Raw genomic sequence first — 22,520 nt, 5'->3', positions numbered from 1 at the left:
GTAGCTTCTCATGAATTGATTGATTTCTGCAGTAAGCAGATGACCACACTGACTTCACGTGTTTCTGTAGCACCACTTCAAACTTGAATAGCTCCAAGTGCAGGGTGAGGCACTTTGGCCACAACAACCCCGTGCAGAGATACAGGCTGGGGTCGGAGTGGCTGAGAGCAGCCAGACAGAGAGGGATCTGGGGGTGCTGATTGATACCCACCTGAACATGAGCCAGCAGTGCGCCCAGGTGGCCAAGAGAGCCAGTGGCATCCTGGCCTGCATCAGGAATGGTGTGGTCAGCAGGAGCAGGGAGGTCATTCTGCCCCTGTACTCTGCACTGGTTAGACCACACCTTGAGTCCTGTGTTCAGTTCTGGGCCCCCCAGTTTAGGAGGGACACTGAGATGCTTGAGCGTGTCCAGAGAAGGGCGACGAGGCTGGGGAGAGGCCTTGAGCACAGCCCTACGAGGAGAGGCTGAGGCAGCTGGGATTGGTTAGCCTGGAGAAGAGGAGGCTCAGGAGTGACCTTATTGCTGTCTACAACTACCTGAGGGGTGGTTGTGGCCAGGAGGAGGTTGCTCTCTTCTCTCAGGTGGCCAGCACCAGAACGAGAGGACACAGCCTCAAGCTATGCCAGGGGAAATTTAGGCTGGAGGTGAGGAGAAAGTTCTTCCCTGAGAGAGTCATTGGACACTGGAATGGGCTGCCCGGGGAGGTGGTGGAGTCGCCGTCCCTGGAGCTGTTCAAGGCAGGATTGGACGTGGCACTTGGTGCCATGGTCTGGCCTTGAGCTCTGTGGTAAAGGGTTGGACTTGATGATCTATGAGGTCTCTTCCAACCTTGGTGATACTGGGATACTGTGTGAATACTTCTGAGCTGTGGTTTGGTTTTCCCTGCAGTGCAGTTTTGTTTCATTCAGGGCTAACTAATCTTAATTGTGCACATTTACAGAGTGGCTGCACAGTTGCTAAAGTTATTCAGAGTCTTTAAAAGAGACAGAGATGTGGTGCTGAGGTGCATGGTTTGACCCTAGACCTGGCAGAGCTACAGAATGGATGGACTCAGTGATTTTAAGGTCTTTTTTCAACCAAATTGCATCTCTGGTTTGTGTTTTGGAGTGGGGTGGTGGTTTTTTTTTTTTGGTTGGTTGGTTTGTTTCTGTTTTGTGTTTTTCTTCTTTTACTTATTAAGCAACTTATCCCTAGAAATTGGGTAGTTATTTTACTTTATTTGGAGGGAAGCTGTCAAAAAGCTGGGGAAAGACTTTTCAGGATATCAGGGAGCGACAGGACTGGGGGGAATGGAGCAAAGCTGGAGGTGGGGAGGTTCATATGTTTGGTGAGGAGGAAGTTGTTGAGCATGAGAGTGGTGAGAGGCTGGAATGGGTTGCCTAGGGAGGTGGTTGAGGCCCCATGGCTGGAGGTGTTTAAGGCCAGGCTGGCTGAGGCTGTGTGCAGCCTGCTCTAGGGTAGGGTGTCCCTGGGCATGGCAGGGGGGTTGGGACTGGCTGATCCTTGTGCCCCCTCCCAACTCTGACTGATTCTGTGATTTATAGCTCTTACAGTACTGATGAGTGAAACTAGTATGAAGAATTGAAACATTTCACATATTTTTGATGAAGCTTCCTTCCCCTGCAACTGGTGATTAAGCTAACATACAACCATAGAATGTCAGGGGCTGGAAGACATGTCCAAAGATGATCTGGTCCAGCCCCCCTGCCAGAACAAATCACCTAGAGCAGATCACACTGAAACACATCCAGATGGTTCTTGAATATCTCAAGAGAGGGAGACTCCACACCCGCCCTGGGCAGCCTGTTCCAGTGCTCTGTGACCCTCACATGGAAAAAAATCTTCCTCAGGTTCACATGGAACCTCCTATGCCTCAACTTCCACCCATTGCCCCTTGTCCTGTCACTGGGCATCACCCATCAGAGCCTGGCTCCAGACTCACCCTGCACATAGTTATAAACATGAATGAGGTCACCCCATTGTCTCCTCCTCTCCAAGCTAAAAAACTAAGCTCCTTCAGGTTCTCCTCGTGTTTAGGTGTTGCTATGCAACATGTAATACAAAGCACTGCATGGACCAAATTTGGACCTTAAAGCAATTAGTTCCAGTGAACTGAATAACTTCTTGTTAATCTAAGCTAGCCATCCATGTGCTGGGTTTGAGAGTAGATATAGTCAGCAGGTTGAGGAAGGTTATTCTCCCCTTCTATTGTGCTCTGCTGAGACTCTACCTGAAGTACTGTGCCCAGCCATGGAGCCCCAAGTACAGGAAGGACAGGAAGAGGGTCTAGAGAAGGTCATGAAGATGTTCAGAGAGCTTGAGTAGCTCTCTCTTGAAGACAGGCTGGGAGAGTTGGGGCTGTTCTAACTGGAGAAGAGAAGGCTCTGGGGAGACCTTAGAGCAGCCTTCCAGTACCTGAAAGGGTCTACAGGAGGGCTGGAGAGGGACTTTATGCAAAGGTGTGAAGGGACAGGATGACAGAGAGCTTCAAAGTGGAAGAAATGTGACTTACATAAAAAATTCTTCATCCTTGAGGATGGAAAGACACTGGAACAGGTTACCCAGAGATGATGTGGAGGCTCCAACCATGGAAACATTCCAAGCCAGGTGTGATGGGGCCTTGCACAACCTTGTCTACTAGATTTCCCTGGCCATGGCAGATTTGAATCTAGCTGATCTTAAAGGTACCTTCAAATTCAAACCATTCCATTGTTCTATGAGTAGAGCTGGAAGAATCCCAGTAGCAGTGCTTGCAGAATTTTAGTTCCTCAGATTTCTTACTTCCCCTAAAGCTTTTTTTTCCTTGATAATTCGAGTGTGTGTGAATTTTGCTTTCTTCCTGATGCTTTGAACCATGTATGACTGTGAACAAAAAAGACAATAAATAGCATTGCCCTACACTGGTAGCTATAATGTGGGCAGAGAAAATCTTATTGTAGTGCTGTGTGCAAGTATCATGGGCTGAGTTGAATCTGCTGCTGATAATACCATGCTGCTGTCATAAAAGCATAGAATGGTTTAGGTTGGAAGGGACCTCAGAGGTTCTCAAGTTCCAGCCCCCTGCCATAGGCAGGGACACCTCCCACTAGAACAGGTTGCTCAAGGACTCATCCAACCTGGCCTTGGACACCTCCAGGGAGGGAGCAGCCACAACCTCCCTGCACAACCTGTGCCAGTGTCTCACCACCCTCACTGCAAAGAACCCTTTCCTAACATCTAGTTTGAATCTCCCCTCTGCCAGTTTAAACCCATTATCCCTTGTCCTGTCACTGCAAGACCTTGTCAATAGTCCCTCCCCAGCCCTCCTGCAGCCCACTTCAGATCCTGGAAGGCCACTATAAGGTCTTCTTGACCTCACAGTCGAGACTGCAGAGCCCCAACTCTTGTAGCCTGTCCTCACAGCAGAGCTGCTGCAGCCCTCTGAGCATCTTGGTGGCCTCCTCTGGCCTGGCTCCAACAGTTCCATGTCCTTCTTGTGTTAGGGGCTCCAGCACTGCACACAAGACTCCAGGTGGGGTCTCAAGAGAGCAGAGTAAGGGCAGGGAACCCCCTCCCTTGCTCTGCTGCCCACACTGCTCTTGCTGCAGCCCAGCAGAGGGTTGCTGTCTGGGCTGCACTCACACTGCCAGCTTCAAACTGAAAGTGCTGACTGGAGCAAAGTGCTATGGGAGTTGAAGTTCAGATGGTAACATGAGAGGCTTTCTGTTCTGGTTGGTGGTTTCAGTTTCTGGGTTCTGGGGGCTGGTCTTTTTGCACTGGGCTGGCTGTGGGTTGAGGGGTGGGGATAGGTCTCTGGCTACAAAGCTGGTGAAAGGCCTGGAACACAAACCCTATGAGGAGAGGCTGAGGGAGCTGGGGGTGTGCAGCCTGCAGAAGAGGAGGCTCAGGGCAGACCTCATTGCTGTCTGCAGTTACCTGAAGGGAGGCTGTAGCCAGGTGGGGTTGAGCTCTTCTACCAGGCAACCAGCACCAGAATAAGGGGACATAGTGTGAAGTTGTGCCAGGACAGGTCTAGGCTGGATGTTAGGAAGAAGTTGTTGTCAGAGAGTGATTGGCATTGGAATGGGCTGCCCAGGGAGGTGGTGGAGTCACCATTGCTGGAGCTGTGGAAGCAAAGCCTGGCTGGGGCACTTAGTGCCATGGTCTGGTTGATTGGCTGGGGCTGGGTGCTAGGTTGGCCTGGCTGAGCCTGGAGGTCTCTTCCAACCTGCTTGATTCCATGACAGCATGAACAGGCTGTCATCAAAAGCGTTTTTCATCATCTTCCTCTTCCTCTCTGCATGATGTTTGTATGTACCTTTATGTGTTCCCATGAGTACTCATCCAGCAAATGGTGTTGCCCTCCATGGGGACTGTTCTGAAATGGTTTTAAGTGAATACTTTTAAGTTCTATAATGCATGGATCTCTTGCTTTCCTGAGCAATTTACTGCTAGTTACCTCCAAATTTATAAGATAAATGGACTTGGGAGAAAATGAGAGCCAGAAATTATTTTTCAGTTATGCCCAACATTTGCTCATATGACAAAACCAGAAGTAGATACAGACCAGCAGATGCAGGCTGCAGGACCAAGCAGCATGATAAGTTGTTGTTCTTGTTGTTAGATCAGATTATTCACAGAACCACAGACACAGGCAGGTTGGCAAAGCCCCTCAGGATCACCAAGTCCAACCTAGAACCCTGCTCTACAGGAGTCACCTTAAACCATAGCCCTAAGCACTACATCCAAAGGACCATTAAGCACATCCAGGATGGGTGACTCCACCACCTCCCTGGGCAGCTCATTCCAGTCCCTGACCTCTCTCTCTGCGAGAAACTGTTTCCTAATATCTAAACCTCCCCAGCCTCAGCTTGAGGCCATTTCCCCTTGTTCTGTCTCCAAATGTCTGTGAGAAGAGACCAGCAGCAGCCCCTTCACAATGTCCCTTCAGGTTGTTGTAGTCAGCAATGAGGTCCCCCCTCAGCCTTCTCTTTTTCACACTAACCATCCCCAGCTCCCTCAGTTGTTCCCCATAAGATTTATTCTCCAGGCCCTTCCCCAGCTTTGTTGCCCTCCTCTGGACCTGCTCCAGCACCTCCACATCTCTCTTGTATTGTGGTGCCCAAAGCTGAACATAATACTCGAGGTGTGGCCTCACCAGAGCTGAGTCCAAGAGAACAATCACCTCCCTGCTCCTGCTGGACACAGCATTTTAATCCAAGCCACTTGGCTGCTTAGGCACACTGCTGGCTCCTATTCAGCTGCCTGTCTATTCCAATCCCTAGATCCCTTTGTGCCAGGCAGCTTTCCAGCCTGGAGAGCTACAATTGTTTGTAGCTGCTGTGAGCTCCATGGAAGAGGGATTGTGGAATGCTCAAGCACAGTTAGTCATAGGTAGAGACACAGGCTTTTGCTATAAAAGGTCATCTGGCTGTAAGCTTTGCTTCTCAAAGGCATCTGGGAGGGTGTCCAGTGGAAAGTGATCACAGTATCACACAGTATCACAGTATTATCAGGGTTGGAAGAGACCTCACAGATCATCAAGTCCAACCCTTTACCACAGAGCTCAAGGCTAGACCATGGCACCAAGTGCCATGTCCAGTCCTGCCTTGAACAGCTCCAGGGACGGCGACTCCACCACCTCCCCGGGCAGCCCATTCCAGTGTCCAATGACTCTCTCAGTGAAGAACTTTCTCCTCACCTCCAGCCTAAATTTCCCCTGGCATAGCTTGAGGCTGTGTCCTCTTGTTCTGGTGCTGGCCACCTGAGAGAAGAGAGCAACCTCCTCCTGACCACAACCACCCCTCAGGTAGTTGTAGACAGCAATAAGGTCTCCCCTGAGCCTCCTCTTCTCCAGGCTAACCAATCCCAGCTCCCTCAGCCTCTCCTCGTAGGGCTGTGCTCAAGGCCTCTCCCCAGCCTCGTTGCCCTTCTCTGGACACGCTCAAGCATCTCAGTGTCCCTCCTAAACTGGGGGGCCAGATCTAGTGGAAGCAGAGAAGCTTTTTAAGAACCCTTCAGAAATGGGTGTGATGTTGACCTGGGTGTAAGCACCATGAAGGGTACTGTTCCAGGGAGGAGGAGGAGGTTGGAAGAAGCATGAAGTGGTGCCCATCTGTGCCAGCAGAAGCCTGGGAAGGTCAGCTGCTTCCCTGCAGACAAACTGTGCATACAGTAAATAGCAACTTTCACAGCTTCTAATTAACACAGCTGCACAAGCTACACATTCATATTTCAGTGCAGGGCTTGGACAGCAAAATGTGGAAGCTATGTCCATAACAACAGCAAAGAATGGGGAGGATGAATAAAGGCTTACTGGAGCATACAGACATATAGAAGAAGCCCCTGCAATTAGTGAGCATTACACAAGTGGTACACAAGCATCCTGACTGCACACAGCCCTCTCTGGAGCTGAGAAGAGATGTGCCATTGACATCCTTTGATGGCATGATGTTGTCTCAGGGGCACTAGGGGGAGGGGGAAGGAATTTTGGCAGGAAAGGTTAAAGTTCCTAGTAATGTAAAACCAAAAACCACAAAAGGCTCTCAGGCAGTGCCAGGACTGGGGGGAATGGAGTGAAGCTGGAGATGGGTGGGTTCAGGCTGGACATGAGGAGGAAGTTGTTGAGCATGAGAGTGGTGAGAGGCTGGAATGGGTTGCCCAGGGAAGTGGTTGAGGCCCCGTGGCTGGAGGTGTCTAAGGCCAGGCTGGATGAGGCTCTGGCCAAGCTGCTCTAAGGTCGGGTGTCCCTGGGCATGGCAGAGGGGTAGGAACTGGCTGATCCTTGTGGTCCCTTCCAACCCTGACTGTGAAAAGGCAAACCCCTCTAGTGGAACATTGAGTGTTCATAGCAGCCAAACTGCATCACAGATACTAGGTAGTATTTCAGAAAGTTGCCTGTAGTGAAAACTTGAGTTCCCTGCTTGCTTCATGAGGAATGGGCTCAATCGTGCTAGAGCTTCATCTGTGGTTGTAGAATTGATTTTGAAGTTCAAACCACTGGGTGGTAGCTTCAGAAGGTCAAGAAAAGTTACTGTAGGAGTACTCAGGTTTGAAAAATGGAAAAGCATTTTCACAGTGCTTAAAGTTATGCCTTTGTAAGAGCATCTGTGGGAAATGGAACAAACCCCAACCAAATAAACCCAGGAGGTTTCAGGATTAACAGACCAACCAACTCAGGAGTTTTCAAGATGAACAGACTAACCAACCCTGGAGTTTTCAAGATGAACAGACTAACCAACCCTGGGGTTTTCAAGATGAACAGACTAACCAACCCTGGGGTTTTCAGGATTAGCAAACAAACAAATCCAAGAGGTTTCAGGATTACAAACTAACCCAAGAGGATTCAGGGTTAAGAAACAAATGAACCATTCCAGGAGGTTTCAGGATTAACAAACAAACCAACCCAGGAGTTTTCAGGATTTAGAAACAAACCAACCCAGGAAGTTTCAGGATTAACAAATAAACCCAGGAGTTTTCAGGGTTAACAAACCAACCAACCCAGGAGTTTTCAGGATTAACAAACCAACCAACCTAGGAGGCTTCAGGATTAACAAACCAACCAACCCAGGAGTTTTCAAGACTTAAGAAACCAATCAACCCAGGAGTTTTCAGGATTAACAAACCAGCCAACCCAGGAGTTTTCAAGATGAACAGACTAACCAACCCAGGAGTTTTCAGGATTAGCAAACAAACAAATCCAAGAGGTTTCAGGATTACAAACAACCCAAGAGGATTCAGGATTAAGAAACAAACAAACCATTCCAGGAGGTTTCAGGATTAACAAACCAACCAACCCAGGAGTTTTCAGGATTTAGAAACAAACCAACCCAGGAAGTTTCAGGATTAACAAATAAACCCAGGAGGTTTCAGGATTAACAAACCAACCAACCCAGGAGTTTTCAGGATTAACAAACCAACCAACCCAGGAGTTTTCAAGACTTAACAAACCAACCAACCCAGGAGTTTTCAGGATTAACAAACCAACCAACCCAGGAGTTTTCAAGACTTAAGAAACCAACCAACCCAGGAGTTTTCAGGATTAGCAAACAAACAAATCCAAGAGGTTTCAGGATTACAAACAACCCAAGAGGATTCAGGATTAAGAAACAAACAAACCATTCCAGGAGTTTTCAAGACTTAAGAAACCAACCAACCCAGGAGTTTTCAGGATTAACAAACCAACCAACCCAGGAGGTTTCAGGATTAACAAACCAACCAACCCAGGAGGTTTCAGGATTAACAAACCAACCAACCCAGGAGTTTTCAGGATTAAGAAACAAATTTAGGAGTTTTCAAGACTGAGAAACAAACCAACCCAGGAGTTTTCAGGGTTAAGAAACAAACCAACTCAGGAGTTTTTAGGTTGAAATGATAAACTCCACAGAGGGAAAAAAAAACCCAAATGAACAAACAAAAACAGAAACCACAAATGAAACTAGAAAAAAAACAACCCAACCCTGGTGGTCAGGATTCTTCCTACAAGGCAGGAAGAGGGTGGGAGTGAAGGAAAGTAGCAAATCTATGATTGCAGTGGTAGTGCCAGAATGTTTTTCTCATAATAAAGCTTTTTCCAGCAGCAGCAGCAGCAGCAAATGGAGTATTTAATTTTCAGGAAAGCTCATTCCCAACACTTTACTGCATAGCCACCCCAAGTGAAGACTACTGAAGCTTTGCTCAGATTTCCCATGACTGTCTTTTAGCCTACATCTTCAAAACCAATGTCTGCAGCCATGTCATGAAATGCTGGGAGCAACATTCAGATGAAGAGACAATGGTTGGCTGAATATTAGAAAAAAACCCAAACAAAAGAACAGAGGAAATTGTAGGAAGATGTTTGAGGCACAGGAACTGCACCAGCAGATGTTGTTGCTGTGCTGTGATTGTTAGACCAGCAACATCTCTGTTTCCTAAAAATAGAGGAGTTGACTTGTGCAGCTGAAGGCCGTTCATTCTTCCACCAATCTAAGATACCTCCACCCAAGCTAAACTGCTGTCTTATCTTCAATCATGGAATTGTTTTGGTTGCAAAAGACCTGTACAATCATCAAGTCCAGCTGTTTTCTTACTCTGCCAAATCTGGTGCTAAACCATGCACCTCAGCACCAAATCTCTGTCTCTTTGAAACACCTCCAGGGATGAGGTTTCAACCAACTGCCTCAGCATGTTCTTCCAGTGGTTGAGAACCCTTTCAGTTCAGAAGCTGAGAACCCTTTTCAGTTCAGAAGCTGAGAACCCTTTCAGTTCAGAAGTTGAGAAGCCTTTTCAGTTCAGAAGTTGAGAAGCCTTTTCAGTTCAGAAGTTGAGAAGCCTTTTCAGTTCAGAAGTTGAGAAGCCTTTTCAGTTCAGAAGTTGAGAAGCCTTTTCAGTTCAGAAGTTGAGAAGCCTTTTCAGTTCAGAAGTTGAGAAGCCTTTTCAGTTCAGAAGTTGAGAAGCCTTTTCAGTTTAGAAGTTGAGAACCCTTTCAGTTCAGAAGTTTCTCCCAGTGTCCAACCTAAACCTACCCTGCTGCAATGTGAGGCTATTTCATAGAATCATGGAATCAACCAGGTTGGAAGAGACCTCCAAGCTCATCCAGTCCAAGCTATCACCCAGCCCTGTCCAGTCAACCAGACCATGGCAAGAAGTGCCTCATCCAGGGTTTTTTTGAACACCTCCAGAGATGGTGACTCCACCACCTCCCTGGGCAGCCCATTCCAATGCCAATCACTCTCTTATGATTTCTTTTCACCGTATTACTTGTTATCATGGAATCAACCAGGTAGGAAGAGATCTCCAAGCTCAGCCAGCCCAACCTAGCACCCAGCCCTAGCCAATCAACCAGACCACGGCACTAAGTGCCTCAACCAGGCTTTACTTCAACACCTCCAGGGACGGCGACTCCACCACCTCCCTGGGCAGCCCATTCCAATGCCAATCACTCTCTCTGACAACAATTTCCTCCTAACATCCAGCCTGGACCTCCCCTGACACAACTTGAGACTGTGTCCCCTTCTTCTGTTGCTGCTTGCCTGGCAGAAGAGCCCAACCCCACCTGGCTGCAGCCTCCCTTCAGGTAGTTGTAGACAGCAATGAGCTCTGCCCTGAGCCTCCTCTTCTGCAGGCTGCACACCCCCAGCTCCCTCAGCCTCTCCTCACAGGGCTGTCCTCCAGGCACCATTTATACTTTTTGTGTGCCTGTTTTTCATAGAATTAGAATCAGAATCAACCAGGTTGGAAGAGACCTTCAAGATCATCCAGTCCAACCTAGCACCCAGCCCTAGCCAATCAACCAGACCACGTCACTCATTTTGGATCTTTATCTTGCTGCAGAACTGTTAGGAAGAGATCATCAGAAAAGTGCCTGTGTTGGTGAAAGTTTTGTTCTCCATAATCTGATCATAATGTTATTAACCTCATCTCAAAATCCAAATAGCCAGAGAACAGCACAGTGATTTTGGTGCTGGTTGTCCTTCTGTACCAAGCTCTGTCTGGAGAAGCCCCTGTTATGGTGTCATTGCTCTGCCTTTGTGCAGACATCTTGATTTGGTTTCTGAAGAAAGGAAAACATCTTTACTTCAGAGCCAGTGACTTGGGATTCAGCTCTAAACATTTCCTGCAGGAGGGAGGTCTTGCACATCAGTGGTATCACCACTCTGGTTCCTAAATTGGTTGGGCTTTACCACTGCTGTGGCACGCATCTTTCCGTGCTATTAAGAGAGAAGACAAATTAGGAACTAAAAAAGCTCCAAGTCTTCATTTCACAAATCTTTTTATAGGCTTGCTTTAGGTTACAATTTGTTGTGGATTATGCAGAGCTCTTCCATTCTTGTCAAAAAATAGCAGTGAGAGAAAGTGGTGTGGGGAGTTGGAGGTGCTGAGGAAGAGAATGCATCTTTCATAGGATCATAGCATTGTTTTGGTTGCAAAGCTCACTAAGATCATCAAGTCCAGCCATTGACCTAGCACCACCATGGCTGTTCAATTGTGTCCCAGACTGCCATGTTGATTCCACCACGTTCCTGGGCAGCCTGTTCCAATGCCTGACCACTCTTGTAGGAAAGAAGTTTTTCCTACCATCCAGCCTAAACTTTCCTAGATGCAACTCGATGCTATTTCCTCTTGTGTTATCACCTGATACTGTGGAGAGGAGACTGACCCTCCCATCATTGCAACCTTCTTTCAAGTAGTTATAGAGAGTGAAGTCTTCCCTCAGCTTCCTCTTCTCTAGACTGTATTCAGTTCTGGGCCCCCCAGTTTAGGAGGGACATTGAGATGCTTGAGTGTGTCCAGAGAAGGGCAATGAGGCTGGGGAGAGGCCTTGAGCACAGCCCTACGAGGAGAGGCTGAGGGAGCTGGGATTGGTTAGCCTGGAGAAGAGGAGGCTCAGGGGAGACCTTATTGCTGTCTACAACTACCTGAGGGGAGGTTGTGGCCAGGAGGAGGTTGCTCTCTTCTCTCAGGTGGCCAGCACCAGAACAAGAGGACACAGCCTCAGGCTGTGCCAGGGGAGATTTAGGCTGGAGGTGAGGAGAAAGTTCTTCCCTGAGAGAGTCATTGGACACTGGAATGGGCTGCCCGGGGAGGTGGTGGAGTCGCCGTCCCTGGAGCTGTTCAAGGCAGGGTTGGACGTGGCACTTGGTGCCATGGTCTGGCCTTGAGCTCTGTGGTAAAGGGTTGGACTTGATGATCTGTGAGGTCTCTTCCAACCCTGGTGGTACTGTGATACTGTAAATCCCAGTTCCCTGAGCCATTCCTCACTAGAGGATCTCCAGATCCTTCAGCAGCTTTGTTGCTCTTCTCTGAACGTGCTGCAGCACCTCAGTGGCCTTGGAGTGAAGGCCCCAGAACTGAATCTAGTGTTTGTGGTGTGGCCTCACCAGTGCAGGAGGCATGATCCTGTGCCTGGTCCTGCTGGTAACACTCTTGCTGACCCAGGCCAGGATGCTGTGTGTCTTCTTGGTCACCTGGGCACACGCTGGCTCATGTTCAGCCCATTGTCAGTTCACATCCTGAGGTCTTTCTCTGCTGGGCAGCTTTCCAGCCACTCTGCACCAAGCTGAGAGAGTTCATGGGGTTGTTTTTTGACCCAGGTGCAGGTCCTGGCACATGGTCTTGTTGAACTTCAGCCTGTTGTTCTGCTCTGTCCAGATCCCTCTGTAGATGTTCCTGTTGCTGAGTAGATCAGCACCGATACCCAATGTGGTCTTGTCTGCAGTTGTACTGAGGCTGCACTCAATTCCCTCATTCAGATAATTGATAAAGATACTAAGGAGAGCTGGTCCTAGTACTGAGCCTTGGGGAGCACCACTTGTGACTGGTCAGAACTGGGTGTAACTCCATTCCACACCAGTGCTTGAGGTCAGCCATCCAGTCAGTTCCTAGTGCAGCAAGGCATGCACCTATCCAAGGCATGAGCAGCCAGTTTCTCCAGGAGGATGCTATGGCAAATGGTGTCAGAGGCTTTCCTGAACTCCAGGCAAACAACACCCACAGGCTTTCTCTTTGGGTCACCTTGTTCTAGAAGGAGGTCATACTAGTCAAACAGGACCTGCCCCTCATGAGCCCCTGCTGACTGGGCCTGATCATCTGGTTGCCCTGCACATGCTGCCTAAAGGCACTCACCTGCTCCATGACCTTCCCTGGCACCAAGGGCAGACTGACAGGTCTGTAGTTCCCTGGCTCCTGCTTCTAGTGTTTCTTTTAGCTAGGTGTCATGTTTGCCAATCTGCAGCCAGCTGGGACCTCCCCACTTAACCAAGATGGAATGTGGCTTGGTGAGCACTTCACTGGTTGCCTCAGTACCCTCAAGTATTTGCCATCTGCTCCCATAGACATGTGAGTGTCAAAGTGCTGCAGCAGGTGACTGAGTGTCTCCTCTTGGACTCTGGGGGACTTGATTCTGCTCCTCATCCCTATCTTCAGGGAACTGGGTATACAACAGAAAACTGGTCTTACTGCTGAGCACTGAGGCAAGCAAGGTGCTCAATACCTCAGCCTTTTCCTCATCCTTGACCACTCTTTTCTCCAGTCCTCCTCTTGTTGCTAATACATTTGTAAAGCATTTCCTGCTCTTGTTAACAGATGAAGCCAAACTAATCTCCATTTGGGCTTTGGCCTTTGTAAATTTTCTCCCTGTATAGTCTCATGACAATCTTGTAGTCCTTCTGAGTATCCTGCTCCTTCTTCCAGCAGCCTCTCTAAATCTCTCTGCTCAGCCACGTCCCTTCTTCCCTCCTGACTTGGCTTTCAGCACATGGTGATGACCTGTTGCTGTGCTTTTAAGAGTTCCCTCATGGGCAGTGTCTGGCCATCACAGGATGTGTTAAGGATTGGAAGGAACCCAAAGAGATCATCCAGTCCAAGCCCCCTGCCACAGCAGGACAATCCTATCTAACACAGATCACAGAGGAACACATCCAGACAGGCCTTGAAAGGCTCCAAAGAAGGAGACTCCACAGCCTCTCTGGGCAGCCTGTGCCAGTGCTCTGGGACTCTTCCAGTCAAGAAGTTCCCCCTTGTGTTGAGGCAGAACCTCTTTTGCTGCAACTTACACCCATTGCTGCTTGTCCTATCCCAGGGAGCAGTGAGCAGAGCCTGTCCCCCAGCTCCTGGCAGTCCTCAGATACTTATAAACATTGATCAAATCCTTCCTCGACTCTGGCCCTTCAGGGCTGCCTCCTAGGGGACTCTGTCCATCAGCCTCTGAAACAGGCCAAAGTCAGTCCACCAGAAGTCCCTGGTGCAGTTCTGCTGATCTCCTTCTCTACTCCTCCAGCAACTGCCATGATGGCTGTGCCCAAGATGTCCCCCAACCGTTACCTCAGGCACCAGTCCTTATCTCTTCACAAACTGCATGTGCAGTGAGACACTTTCCCTACTTGGCATCCTCACCAGCTATGTCAGGAAGTTTTGCTCTACACAGCAACTAGGCTTGTGATTCAGAGTCCTCATTTATTACTTGTTACTAGGAAGCTAAAAACAACTATCAAGAGCTGAAGAGTTGATGCTTTTTGGTGCAAATGATCTTTCTTAGGGATTAGTAAGGTATTAAACCAAGTTATGTCTACTTAGCTGCAAGTTTCTGCCCCAAGAGGGTATTATCCCTTTTCTGTCCCCTTGCCATGTGTAGAGTTTAAAGGCAAACACATGCAAACCACCCATGGAGAATCAGGTTGATAAAACCTGTGGTTAAGTGTGAGGCTGTGCTTATCAGCTGCTCACAGCTCAATAGTAGCTGCATGGATGGAGCAGCAGAATGTTTGTCTGGAGTGGATGGAGTATGCTGCCATAGCCTGTGTCCCATTGGTGCCAGAACGTGGTGAGGGGAGCAGCCCTTGCCACACAAAGACTTCATCTCAGTCCTGAAGAACCAGAAATCAGTCTGTGCTTAGTGTATGGAAGTGGTATGAGAGGGTATGAGAGTGGTGAGAGGCTGGAATGGGTTGCCCAGGGAGGTGGTTGAGGCCCCATGGCTGGAGGTGTTTAAGGCCAGGCTGGCTGAGGCTGTAGGCAGCCTGCTCTAGGATAGGGTGTCCCTGGGCATGGCAGGGGGGTTGGCACTGGCTGCTCCTTGTGGTCCCTTCCAACCCTGACTGCTTCTGTGATTCTATGAAGTACTCTCTTAGTTTGTAAGCACATTGCTGCTGGCTTGCAGAGAACATCTTACATATGTCAATGTAAGAAGTAGAATATTTGTTTCATAGACGTTTTGGTGCTTAAGTCTGAGAAATCCTTTTGCCTGTACTGTGGCAGCAGCAGTGTTAACTCCTGTGTAAATACATCTTCAGTTTGGTGCAAAGAAATGTTTGTGGTCTTCGGTTTTGGGTGGGATTTTTTGGTGGTGTTGTTTTTTCCCCTCCTTTTAAAAGAAATGTATTCTCAGAGCTATTGTTTAGGAACTGTTTTGAAGTGTAGTAAATTGACTAAATATGGTTTGGCCTCCATTTCATTGCCAGCCAGCTTGGGACAGTTGTTCTTGGAACTGGTGCCAGAATCCTTAAACACAAATTTGGACAGTCTGGTATTTGAGGAGAGCTGATGTGTGGGATACAGACATTCAGCTGTTCAGTTGAAGAACTGAAGTAGCCTCGCTCAGTGTGACATTGATTAAGTTCTCTGGACAGTTTCAGGCACGTTTTTGAAGTTGTAGTACACTTGGGCTGTAGTCTTGAGAAGAGCTTGAGTGTTATCTTGCTCCTAAGCTTTGAAGGATGCCAGCATTCCGTAGAAGCTACTTGTTGAGATCTTTTAACTGTAAGTTGCCTGTGTTTTGCCTTAACGTTTGTGCTGTGTCTCTTCTGCACTGCTCATGCTTTTTTGTGTTGAATGTTCGTTGCGCTGAGAAAGTTTGCAGGGCTGTGGTATAATAACTGTTCTTTTGGCCCTAAAAAGTCTCTCAAAGTGCATCTTTTTGTTGATGAAGGACGTTGCTAAATCCATCTGGCATAATGAAGCAGGATTAAGTCTCTCTGGCAGTCTCATGATCGGGCAGCACTGTGCAAGTGCTGTGAATGCTTGTGTGTATGTATACATATATGTATTGGTGCACATATGTTCATGCATGCAAATGCACTCATAAATGTTTATACACACATAGAGCATTGTATGTGTATGAAAAGATGACCCTACCAGTGTTGATGCACATATGTCCATGCATGCAAATGCACTCATAAATGTTTATACACACATAGAGCATTTAAGATATATGAGAATATGACCCTACCAGTGTTGGCACATATGTCCATGCATGCAAATGCACTCATAAATGTTTATACACACATAGAGCATTTAAGATATATGAGAATATGACCTTACCAGTGTTGGTGCACATATGTCCATGCATGCAAATGCACTCATAAATGTTTATACATACATAGAGCATTTAAGATATATGAGAATATGACTTTACCAGTGTTGATGCACATATGTCCATGCATGCAAATGCACTCATAAATGTTTATACACACATAGAGCATTTAAGATATATGAGAATATGACCCTACCAGTGTTGGTGCACATATGTCCATGCATGCAAATACACTCATAAATGTTTATACATACATAGAGCATTTAAGATGTATGAGAATATGACCTTACCAGTGTTGGTGCACATATGTCCATGCATGCAAATGCACTCATAAATGTTTATACACACATAGAGCATTTAAGATATATGAGAATATGACCTTACCAGTGTTGGTGCACATATGTCCATGCATGCAAATGCACTCATAAATGTTTATACACACATAGAGCATTTAAGATATATGAGAATATGACCCTACCAGTGTTGGTGCACATATGTCCATGCATGCAAATACACTCATAAATGTTTATACACACATAGAGCATTTAAGATATATGAGAATATGACCTTACCAGTGTTGGTGCACATATGTCCATGCATGCAAATGCACTCATAAATGTTTATACACACATAGAGCATTTAAGATGTATGAGAATATGACCTTACCAGTGTTGATGCACATATGTCCATGCATGCAAATGCACTCATAAATGTTTATACACACATAGAGCATTGTATGTGTATGAGAATATGACCCTACCAGTGTTGGTGCACATATGTCCATGCATGCAAATGCACTCATAAATGTTTATACACACATAGAGCATTTAAGATATATGAGAATATGACCTTACCAGTGTTGATGCACATATGTCCATGCATGCAAATGCACTCATAAATGTTTGTATACCCACACATGGAGCATTGTATATATATGAAAAGGTGATCCTTTCACAAGTTGTGCTGGGGGAAGTACAGGCTGGATGTTAGGAGGAAGCTTTTCCCAGAGAGAGTGATTGGCATTGGAATGGGCTGCCCAGGGAGGTGGTGGAGTCACTGTCCCTGGAGGTGTTCAAGCAAAGCCTGGCTGGGGCACTTAGTGCCATGGTCTGGTTGATTGGCTAGGGCTGGGTGCTAGGTTGGGCTGGATGACCTTGGAGGTCTCTTCCAACCTGCTTGATTCGATTATGATTCTATTATGAGAATATGACCCTACCAGTGTTGGTGCACATATGTCCATGCATGCAAATGCACTCATAAATGTTTATACACACATAGAGCATTGTATGTGTATGAAAAGATGACCCTACCAGTGATTGACAACATGGGATGCTTGCTCTGTGTCAGTGGGATGTATGCAGCTTCCACTTTGACCATTTGAGCACCTGGTAAATGCCATCAAAATGGGCTCAGTTGTTTTATATTTTGTTGTTCTGGGCAGACATTTGGTGTCCTGGTGAAATTCAGACCTGTCAAGAAAAGGGTGTTAGTGTTTGGGTGTGTTGGGTGTAGGGATCAATTTGTGTGGTTGCAGGGTGTTAGTGTTTGGGTGTGTTTGGCCTGGGGATGGGTTTGTGTGGTTGCAGGGTGTTAGTGTTTGGCCTGGGGATGGGTTTGTGTGGTTGCAGGGTGTTAGTGTTTGAGTGTAGGGATCAGTTTGTGTGGTTGCAGGGTGTTAATGTTTGGGTGTGTTTGGTGTAGGGATCAATTTGGGTGGTTGCAGGGTGTTGGTGTTTGGGTGTGTGTGGGCCTGGGGATCTGTTTGTGTGGTTGCAGGGTGTTAGTGTTTGGCTGTGTGGGGCTGGGGATGGGTTTGTGTGGTTGCAGGGTGTTAGTGTTTGGGTGTATGAGGCCTGGGGATCTGTTTGTGTGGTTGCAGGGTGTTAGTGTTTGGGTGTAGGGATCTATTTGTGTGGTTGCAGGGTGTTAGTGTTTGGGTGTGTGGGGCCTGGGGTTCTGTTTGTGTGGTTGCAGGGTTTTAGTGTTTGGGTGTAGGGATCTATTTGTGTGGTTGCAGGGTGTTAGTGTTTGGGTGTAGGGATCAGTTTGTGTGGTTGCAGGGTGTTAGTGTTTGGGTGTGTGGGGCCTGGGGATCCGTTTCTGTGGTTAGGACATAGCTGGTGCCTTTATGATCAGTGTATGCTACAACCAGTTTGAGATTGACCCAAGAGGGATGGCAGACACTCTCCTTCCTGCCTCTGAGCAGAAGCAGTGCTTTGCTGGCTGCCAGCACCTGGGCTGTCAGGGATCTCGGTTCAGAGTGCTTATTCCTATCCAGTCTTATGATGATGATCAGCTTTATTAGACAGGCTTCAGAGAAGGTAATGATTTCATCTCATCCAAGGGAGTGCTGATTTTGTTAGGGGTAGGGTACTTGAGGATGCTGAGGAAGAGTGAAGCTGTCTGTTTCCCCAGAGTGCTCTATATTTACATACCTGATAGAGCACACATTTTGTTCCAGGCAGAGTTTCTCCTGGTGTGTATTTGGCTAATTGTCTCTTGAGGCTTTAGTCTGCTTCCTTTGAATCTCCTAAGTGTAGCACTGCTTTGCTTGTCAAGTGTTCTTACTTGATGTAAGGAGCTCGTGTGCAGTATTTCTGTGTCTCTTAGGAGTCGGGATGGGTGATCCTGCAAGACTCCATAGTATTGCTGTCTTGGCTAAACTCACATCTGGCTTCAGTTACTTATTTCCAGCAAAGGCAGCAGTGTTGTGTTACACAAGAACAGCAAAATGTGACTTTTTGTAGATGTGGGGAGGGAAAAACCTCACTGGCTGCATTTACTGTTGCCTGTATCTCTAATAGGGATTTTGCATGCTGCTGCTGCTGACATTTCTGATCAAGTGAGCAAAACCTTACTTTTGTTTTGTGTTTCATTTCCCCCCCCAAAAAAAATCTGAGTTTAAGTATCAGTAAAGATCACACAGTTACAGCATCCCAGATCGATGGGGATTGGAGTGACCTCTGGAGATCATCCAGTCCAGCCCCCTGGCTAAAGCAGGGGTCCCCACAGCAGATTGTCTAGGATCACAATGACCAGGATGGTTTTGGAATGTGGAGAAGGAGACTGCATAACCTCTCTGAGGAGCCTGCTCCAGGGCTCCAACACCCCCACAGGAGTTGTTCTTTATATTCAGGTGGAATGTTGTGCTAGTTTGAGCCTAGCTAGAATGTTTTGGTGAGAAGAACTAGACTATAGGCTGTGGAAGGAAAACAAGGCTGATGTCTACCTCACTCATTGGCTTACTGAGGTGTATAAGAATAAAAATCAAAACATAGATAAGGTACAACTACTTCTACTGCTGGGGAGCTCTGAGCTTCATCTCTCTCTAACCTCATCCTCTGTTTCTTTGACTAATCCACTTTGCTTCCTAATCCCCTGGCCGAACCTCCATTCTTCCTTGGGACTGGGGTAAGGCTGAGAAGGGTAGGGGGAAGGTGGAAGGGTGGTTGGGAGCCCCTCCTGGGGACTCAGGTTTCTGGGAGTGATGTTGTGTTTCTGTATTGCCTTTTACCTTGTATATTTCTGTAATATAACTGTATATACTCTAAATATCTGCTTGTGTATTGTGCTAAGCTTATTAGTTACAGCTTTATGTTAGAACCCTCTTTAGCTTATTAGTTACAGCTTTATGTTAGAACCCTCTTTGCAAAACCAGGGCTTTATGACAGCAGGTTTGCTTTTCTATTCTTTTTGGGTTCATGTTGATATATTTCTTTTTCTTTCACCATTTTGCAGGACATCTCAAAGTAGGTTATAGAAGAAACTGTGAGTACACATATTTTTGGAGCATCTGTTAGCCTTTTGCAAAGTCAAAGCTAATAATGCTGATTTAAAGTACAGATTTAAATGGTTACACAGTTCCACTCAGTGAGTTTAGGTGTAGAATCATAGGATGGTTTAGGTTGGAAGTGACCTCAAAGATCATCCAGTTCCAACCCCCTGCCATAGACAGGGACACCTCCCACTAGAACAGGTTGCCCAAGGCCTCATCCAACCTGGCCTTGAAGATGTCCAGGGAAGGAGCACCCACAGCCTCCATGGACAGCCATCCTCCATACTCTCATGCAAGTCCCATGGACTAAGACCCATCCTCTATTTGCTTTAAGATTGATAGCACTTGTAAGAGATATGTGATTATTGATCATTATCAGTGCTAATAGAGCAATGTATTTGTGTGAACTCTAATCTATAGAATAAAGAATCTTTATCCTGTGAAGATTCTATGAACAAACTAACTCATTCCCAACTTTTCCCTCTGCAACTGCCTTATTGCCCTCTACAACTACCTAAAAGGAGGTTGTAATGAGGCTGGAGCTGATCTCTTCTCCCAAACTACTAATGATAGGACAAGAGGAAATGGCCTCAAGTTGCATCAGGGGAGGTTTAGGTTGGATGTTGGGAGGAAGTTCTTTACTGAGTGGTCAGGCACTGGAACAGGTTGCCCAGGTAGGTGATGGAGTCACCATCCCTGGAGGTGTTTAAAAGGAGAGTGGCTGTGGTGCTTGAGGCTATGGTGTGGTGATGAAGGCTGCTGGGATGAAGGTTGGACTGGCTGATGCTGGTGGTCCTTTGCAACCATAGTGATTCACAGTGATGAGATGTTGTGCTGAGGGATTTGGTTTAGTCAAGGACAAGGACTTTTACCAGGGAGTAAATAAGTGAATGTAGCATGCACAGGCTGCAGAAGAAAATGAGTCAATAAGTCCTATTTTATGTTCCCTGAGAAGTAGCTGAAGCTTGAGAGTTTTTCATTCAGCAGTTGATGCACTTGAATCTGAAATGGGCATGGACGTGTGTTTGCCATCTTCTGTGATAGTTTGGGAGTTTCCCACCCCCCCCCACTCTTATGAAATCACCCAGACTAGACTCAGACAAGCTGGAAGTTAAGGAATGAAACTTTGTATTCACAGCTTAGCACAATATACAAGCAGATATTACAATATTTACAGCTATAGACAGAAATATACAAGTTAAAAGTAACTCAGAAGCACAACAGCCCTCCCAGAAATCAGAGTGCCCAGGAGGGGCTCCCAACCACCCTTCCACCTTCTTTCCCCACCTCTACCTTATCCCAGAGTTTGCCTTATGTGCAAGGTGAGTTTGGAGGATTGGCAAGGGGAGTTAGAAAGCAGAAGGATTAGTTACACAGAATCAGCCCGGGGGGAAACACAGACTCCAAGAGACAGACAGACACACACACACACTGTCTGTCTTATCTATGTTTGTTTTCTTGTTTTTAACCATCTCAGCAAGCCTATGAGTGAAGCAGACATCAGCATTGTTTTCACAGCCTATAATCTAATTTTTCTCACTAAAATATTCCAATTAGCCTCAAACCAGCACACTGACTTCACACCTCAGTAGCTGTGTCTTTCCCATTGGGGTGGTAGGATACTTTTCTCTTCGTAGAAGCACTGAGGAATGAGCACATCTTTCAGCTTCAGTGGTCTAGTTTAGGCCCTAGTTAATGTGCCAGCTAAACCTCTGTAGCATGCTGTGGCTTATTGGTCTGGGAGGCTGAGTAAGTAATATTTTCCTGAGTTTAAAGTGTACTTTAGCTCATGGTAACCCAAAGGATGGACTGAATGGAAATAAATTTTAAAGTAAAGAAGGGATGCTTTTGTATTAGATATGATGCTGTTGCATCATTGCTCAGTTGGCTGCTTTTTAAGTGCTATTTTCTGAATCCAGCTTTGCCAGAACAATTCATCCATTCCTGCTCTTAAAGTCAGCAGCAGTTCAGTAGAAATCAGGTATTTACCTCTTGGAAGTAATGTTTGCAGCACTGAGTAAACTGTGTTTCACAGAAACTAGAGCTTCACTGAGTAAACTGTGTTTCACAGTTAGAAACTAGAGCTTGAGCAGTCATGGTTGCTTGTCAGCTTGAAGTCATCCTGCTTTTCTTAGGTCTCTGGAACTGCTGGTATGATTAAGATTCACAGGTTATATTTGGAGCAAGTTACTGTCTTACTGTCTGTGTTTATTTGGATGGTAAAACTTGTGCAGCATGTGAAGCTGTCAAGGTAGATGTCAAAAACAATCAGCCCATGATGTCTGAGCAGACATTAAGTTATAAGCTGATGGAATGCACTAATCTGCTAACAGTGCTGTAATTAACTAATCTTTCAGGAATGGGTAAAAGCTAAGTGTTTTAGGGTTTGTTTTTTGTTTTGAAGTACATAAATACTTTCAGATGTGCAGATTTGAGTTTGGCTGGAGATGAGTGGAAAGCTGAGCTAAAGAAATTTATTTGTCTGCTTTCTTTACTTCTGTTTCAGTTTGCAAGTATGCCTGCCACAGGAAGTGTGAAGAAAAGGTAAGCAGACTTATTTGCCTCCCTTCTTGCTGTTGAGCCACATACATTTGAAGCTGAGACTACAAAAGGTGTATCAATTAATGAAGAATAAGATGATTATTAAATCAGATGCCTATCTATATTGTATGTTTTGGAGGGGGTGGAGTGTTTACTTGGGTTTTTTTCCCTGGGGTATTGTTCTGGCTGTTAACAAAAAACAGATCCCTGTGCAGTCAAAACATCTGCACCAGTGGTTGAGTTTCTCATTCCTCCCACACGAGGACATGTTCAAAACAGCAACTTGAATTGGTGAAATACAAACCACTCACTTCTACTAGGGAAGAAAAAGATCTATCTGCATGAATGAGGTGTATGTGTGTGTGTGTGTATATATGCACATGCCTCTGTGTGTGCTTGTGTATATATCTACATCTATATCTGTATAACTATATATA

General features: G+C 46.5%; 1 protein-coding gene across 6 annotated transcripts in view; it reads left to right on the top strand.

Annotated features, from left to right (window-relative positions):
* Positions 1–22,520, top strand: part of TNS3 (tensin 3) — a 269,285-nt gene that overhangs the window by 80,563 nt on the left and 166,202 nt on the right. For all 6 annotated transcript variants that reach the window (XM_064169929.1, XM_064169928.1, XM_064169927.1 and 3 more), the window contains exon 3: positions 22,049–22,086. In XM_064169929.1, the coding sequence (XP_064025999.1) occupies positions 22,049–22,086 (38 nt within the window). The remainder of the gene's footprint in view (positions 1–22,048; positions 22,087–22,520) is intronic.

This window comes from Pogoniulus pusillus, chromosome 32 (assembly GCF_015220805.1).
Source record: "Pogoniulus pusillus isolate bPogPus1 chromosome 32, bPogPus1.pri, whole genome shotgun sequence".
Lineage (NCBI taxonomy): Eukaryota > Metazoa > Chordata > Aves > Piciformes > Lybiidae > Pogoniulus > Pogoniulus pusillus.
This window is presented reverse-complemented; position numbering and strand designations above follow the sequence as displayed.